Below are 6,000 nucleotides of genomic sequence, written 5' to 3'. Positions count from 1 at the left end.
CCTCGGGCCAACTATGCAAGGGGCGCTGCCCGCCGCCGCCGCCGCCGGACTGCCGCCGCCGCCGCCGCCGGCCCCCGGCACCCCCACCGGCCTGCCCAAGGGCTCGGCCAGCGCGGGGCCCCAGAGCCTGCCCAGGACGCCCTCGGCCACCACCGGCGGGATCCGGGCCACGCTGACGCCCACGGTCCTCGCCCCCCGCCTGCCGCAGCCGCCTCAGAACCCGACCAACATCCAGAACTTCCAGCTGCCCCCAGGTGAGTGGCCGCGTCGGGCGGGCCTGGCCGCCCCCGCCGGGAGTCCAGGAAGTTGTGGGGCTGGCAGGGCGCTGAGGTCACGGGTCTTGCGCGGGCCTGCAGTGAAGGAGCCGGGGCGCTCCCCTGCCGGGTGCGGGAGAGCTCCCCTCCGTGTGAGAGAGTGTGTGTGTGCGCGCGCGCACGGCCGGGGCTGCTGTGGCTGCAGGGGTCCCTTTCCTTGGGCAGCGCTGGCTTCAGCTCGCTCTTTGCATTGCAAAGTTTCTGGGCTCCCACAGTGGAGCAGCTCCTTTCCTGGCGGTGTGTGCCCCTGCCCGCTCCTCCCCTCCCCTCCCCTCCCCCGCCCCCCTCCCCGCGGTGGAGAGCCTTGGCAGCAGGCCTCCAGGGGAACAGCTTGGTAGGTTGTATAGCCTGGGTCCATGCTTTTCTACACTTGGTGCTCCGCCTCCTGGTTTTTTGGGACCAGTTGTGTTATGGCCTGTGTCCTCACTGAACTCTGCTGCTCCTCTCCTGTCCCGGGCTGTGATGGAGGGCTAGTTACCCCCCCCCCCCCTCATTGGTGAGGTCAGGCAGAGTGGTGACACTCCTTCCTTGTGGCTGGGCAAGTCCGCATGGAAAGCTTCCGCTTCCCTGCTAACACCAGGATGGCAGAGATCCCAGGTGAGCCCTGGAGGGATCCTTGGGCACACACCCTTCCTGGGCCACGTCCTTGCCTCTGCGCTGTGCTGTGCACTCCCTGCGGCCACTGTGGCCTGCAGCACAGCGTTCTGGTTACAGGGTGCCCAACTGCTTTGCTTAGTACCCTCCAGTGAAATCAGTGGATCTCTCGGAGGTACAGGTGACGCCTGGTAACGCAGAGGCATCGCCCCGGCGGTTGGTTAGGGTTCCTCGGGTCTGAGGGTGAAAGGCCCCCCACAGCATCCCAGGTCACGCTGCTTGGATTTGGGATTCCCAAGCAGAGAGAAACTTCCACAGTCGAGGTAGCCCGTGCTCTTTTCCATCCTGTCCACCTCCCCTGCATGGACTGCTAGTGCTAAGCTTTTGGAGAGCTCCTCCCTTGCTGTGTAGTAACAGGCGCCTTGGTGGCAGGAGTAGTAGAAACAGCACCTCCCGTGGCCCCGCGTGTGCTCGGAAAAGAGCCGGTGGTCACCTTGACGGAATTTCAGCATCTTAAGAAGGAGGGGGTTTCCTTGTCGCATCACGTGAGGGCCCGGACTGGTGGTGATGCTTGCCAGGGGGGGTTTGATCCGGGCAGGGGCGGGGAGAGCTGACAGCCCCAGCTGGCGTTCTGGGGGTGCTAGTGGGGGTTGCCGCCCTCTGAGGGGAGAGGGTGACGTCAAACAAGTTGCCGGAGAGGTGCTGAGATGCCCCTGATGATGCGTTTGGTTTCTTTTTGAGGTTGTGGCGTTTTATTGAAGGTTCTGTTTTGCTCCTTATGTGTATTTTGATCGTTCAGTGGAGAATATGGCTGATCTGTAGTAACCTTTGAAAAAGGGAATTCATGGTTGTAGTATATTATGTAAAACGTCAAAATATTGTTTACTTATCTGCAAAAATGCTTTTTGGGTGGTCCCGCACAGTTCAGCACTTGCCTTACTCAGAGCAGAGACCATTCCCGAGCTGTACTTTTGTTATTTAAAACAGGTGTGAGCTCCTCAGTAGTTGGTGAGGCGGGCGCTGGGCCTGGCCTGGTCTGGCTTGCAGGGCCCGAGCGGTTCCTGTAGAGGTGGCGGGTTGGGGTTGGTTGGATCCCCTGGGTCTGAGCCTTTGTGCAGGTGAAGCCCCCTCCTTCTTCCTGTTGGGGGGAGGAAGCCGTGGTCGGAGAGGGGCATATCTGCCATCTTTGTCATGGGTGACCCTGGACTCACTTTTGTCTTCTGTTCTAATGTCACCATTAGAGGTGTTTTTGTGTGACAAGTAGACAACTCCTTGAAAAAAGGCTCTAAACCTGCCGACTCTTTGCAAGAGTTGTCACGAGTGTTTGCGTTAAGTCCCCCGTATTTAAGAGCAGAGAGCAGCCCATGTTGACATTTGGGTGATGGATGTCCTCTAGAACAGAAAAGATTTATGTCCATCTCTTCATTGCTCCCCACCCCTCAACCTCCACTGATTGGGAACTCTGATTAGTTACATCACCTCATTTTTATAACAACAGAAGCAAAAAAAAAAAAAAAAAAAAAGTAAAAAGTACTACCCCGAGATAAAGTTCTCTCTTTTAAGATAGTGTAATTCTGTGAAGCAAAATGACAAGTTATGAATATTCTAGTTAAAGAATTGATCAGGAAATATTAAACTCTCCTAGTTGATGTTTCTTCGTTGGAATCTTTCATCGTAAAAATGTATAAAGAGGAGGTAGCAGTGACTTATGAAAATAACTGCTTGGCTAATAGCTCATTCTCGTTACAACTCAGAGCCGCAAACACTTGGGAAGGGGTTTGGGGCGGGCACGGCAGGGCGTTCCAGGCTGCACACGGGTGTCAAGTGAGCTCACAGACTGCTGGCGGTTGGAGTGTGTGTGAGAAAGAGGCTTGCCCCTCCGCACCTCCCCTTCCTGCAGGTCGCAGCTCTAGGTGGAGAGAGGAGGGACGGAGGTCTCACCAGGGTCTGATGCCAGCCCTGGGCCTTCACGCTCCATTCTCACTGTTCACTGGGAGCCCATGTGGACTTTGGTTTTAGCAAATCCATCTTGATATTCTTTGTCAGGACAGTTTTGTAAAGAAGACTTTATGTTACTGTAATTAATTTGCTCGTTTGAAGGTAGCAGAGTCTAAATTTTATCCACTGTGGTAATGGCAAACATGGAGATTTTTGCTGCAAAGGCAGTTGTCCCAAGAACTCTGGAAAGCACTAGTTTCATATAGCTTCAAAGTCATAACATCGAAGTAAAGTTATGATTATAGTTGAACAAAGAAAAAAAGTGATATGACATCAAAATTAGCATGTGCGTAAATGGTTTTAAAAGATCTTTTCAGATAGATGCTACGTTACAGATGCTCATTTCTGAAGGTGATCTTTTGGCCTGCCAGATTAGCGTCTTCAGCATACATCAGTTTGTCCTGCTTTTGCGGAGAATGCTCTCCTGTCCCTCTGAGGTTTGGCCAGAGTGAAGGATCTCATTCTAGGATGAAGCAGCGTTTCCTCATGGTCGATGTCTTGGCCTGGCAACGTGGGCTTGCTCCTTACCTCACATGTTAACGTCTCGATGTTACTATCCCTGCTTGTAGGGACCGGCGGCTGGTGCACTGGCTCCCACCCAGGATGGGTGCAGGTGTTTGAGTCCAGGCGAGGCTGCCTATGCCGTTGGGGCTGGGTTGGGCTCCAGGAGGGCTGATCCTGAGCCGGACGGTGGCAGGTGGAGAGCCCAGCGCTGAAGTTACGGGGCCAGTGTGCTGTGGCATGAGGGGTGTGTTTGGAAGTTGAATTTTGTTACTTGATGGCACTCTGGCCTTTCCTCGGGGCTAGAAAGCAGGGTTGGCATTCCGTGAAGCACGGTGGCACCGACGGGGATGAATGGGCCACGCCGCCGTCACGTCGCATTGACCATGCAGGTACTACCCCAGGTACATTACGTTTTTCTCTGGTTTTCAAGCATCGTGTCGCTGTAGATGTATTGAAGTCTAAAGACACTTTACTCTCATCAGAACTCTGCCAAACTTGGACGTGTTGTCGGTCACTGTGGAGTCTGGTGTGGTGGCTGACTCTGGTTGTGTGAGTGGGAAAGTTGCCGAGGTTGCCCACGTGGGTCTTGGACACCGGGGACAAGTCCTGCAGCTGTGGGGGCAGCGGGCACAGCTGCCTGCAGAGGGAGGGGGCCTGGGCGCAGGGCTGGCTTTAGGCTAAAGGCCTTAGCGTTTTCCTTTTGATACACTTGGGTAACAGTGACATTTGTGGAGCAAAAAGACCCTTTCAGAGCTGTACACGGCTGGCCGTGGACAGCTCTGCTGAGAGTAGGACGGAGGTCGCTTTCCTGAGCGTTTGCCTGCGCACTGCTGGCTTGGTGGGGGAGGCCATTCTTCCTTACCGTCTGTTTGGGCTTTCCCCGTGACTGTCCCCATCGTCTTAAGGGTGGACAAAGCCGTCTTGGTGACTGGGGGTGGGATGGTGTTTCAGGCATATGTGGGTGTCTTTTGGAGCTGGTGGTTCTTATCTTTTGGCAGTAACCAGGAAGGGGGTCCCTTAGACCCTCCTGGGGTATCTGTTCTCTCTTACGGATAACTTACCGTACTGGGGACAACGCGTGCTGTGTGCTTGTGGCAGAATTACTGGAGTTTGAAGAGTCGAGGACTTTCCAAGTCCTTTACGTTTGCCATGTGAGGGGTAGATCCGTATGTGTTAGGGCCCCATAAGGAAGTATTTAGGAGAGTGGTATCTCTGCTACCTGGGTGGTCGATGAACATGAATGTGAGGGGCCAAAGGGGCTGGCCCCAGGATTGTTCTGTTGCCTCTGGGCCATGGTGGTTGAGTGCCTGGGCTCTCACTTGTGCCGTGGAAGTTACCCTGAAGCTCCTGCTCAGAGTTGCTGACAAGTGGGCACCGGGTCCCCTTGGGCAGCAGTGTTTGATCAGCACGGGACTGACCCAGTTCAGACCCTGCCCTAGAAATGAAGCAGCTCAGTGGGGCAGAACAGGGACACACACGTGTCTGTTTCCTTGAAATCAAAATAAAGGTAGTTCCTGGTATGCTTCTAAAGCCCGGTTCAGTATATAAATGTGAGTTTTCCTCATCTTAAGTGATATATTTGAAGAAAGCTTCTTTATAAATAGCTAATCATGTGTGAGTTGATCGAGACATAATTAACAACTGTTTTTGAAAATCTTGAAGCAGAGATTTTTAAAAGGACTCCGGAGAAACTTGCCTTAGGTTTGGGGAATTTGCAAAGTTCTCAAAAGCATGTTTCCTCATGTTGACAATAAGAAGGAGTCTCAGGTTTTCTTTTTTTTAAAGATTTTATTTATTTGACAGAGAGAGACACAGCGAGAGAGGGAACACAAGCAGGGGGAGTGGGAGAGGGAGAAGCAGGCTTCCCGCCGAGCAGGGAGTCCGACGCGGGGCCGGATCCCAGGACCCTGAGATCATGACCTGAGCCGAAGGCAGACGCTTCACCGACTGAGCCACCCAGGCGCCCCAGGTTTTTTTGATTGTCTTGGGAAACAGTTACTGTTTAGGGCTCTGTCATCTCTGAGACTTCTGACGCTGGAGGTCAGCAGCCTTTTATTTAATCAGGCCTGTGACAGTAAACAAAGCAAAGGAGAGAGGTAAGTTTTGCAGCGGGAGCCTCTGTCCCGGGTGCTGTGCACTGTGGGCAAGGGACCGTGGTTTCCAGCTGGGCCGAGGTGGCTTTGGTGTGGGGGCGTGGTAAACTAGAAACACGTGGACTTCAGTGCTGGGTGGCTACAGTCAGTGCTTCCTAACAGCCTGTGTAGTAGGTCAGGTTGTGTAGAGTTGTGTTTGAAGACTGGGAACTTTGTGTTTCTATGGTAGGGCCAGGGACACTTTCAATGACAATTTGTGATGTGATATGATCTTACATATCCTTAATATCTATGCCAAGGGATTAAAACCTTCAGAACGCAAAGAGATATAAACATTGTCCACAATTTATGCCCCCCTCCAGTTTGAAAAGTGTGTGGATACCCCCTCCTTGTCTGGCTTTCTTCTGTGGCCGCCTGCCTGGTGGCGCCCCCGGCATGTGAGTGGATGGAGGCCCTCCCAGTGTGGAGTAGATGGGGGCTGGAGGCTCAGAGCCCCC

The 6,000-nt window shown here is 53.8% G+C and overlaps 1 protein-coding gene across 1 annotated transcript in view; it reads left to right on the top strand.

Annotated features, from left to right (window-relative positions):
- Window positions 1-7: 7 nt before the first annotated feature.
- The window catches only part of TAF4 (TATA-box binding protein associated factor 4), a gene marked incomplete at its 5' end in the record, with an annotated part of 67,408 nt that continues 61,415 nt past the window's right edge, over window positions 8-6,000 (top strand). Inside the window, one exon of the mRNA XM_021677868.2 lies at window positions 8-254. Within this exon, the coding sequence (XP_021533543.2) occupies window positions 8-254 (247 nt within the window). The remainder of the gene's footprint in view (window positions 255-6,000) is intronic.

Source organism: Neomonachus schauinslandi, chromosome 10, assembly GCF_002201575.2.
Source record: "Neomonachus schauinslandi chromosome 10, ASM220157v2, whole genome shotgun sequence".
In the NCBI taxonomy this organism is placed as follows: domain Eukaryota; kingdom Metazoa; phylum Chordata; class Mammalia; order Carnivora; family Phocidae; genus Neomonachus; species Neomonachus schauinslandi.
This window is presented reverse-complemented; position numbering and strand designations above follow the sequence as displayed.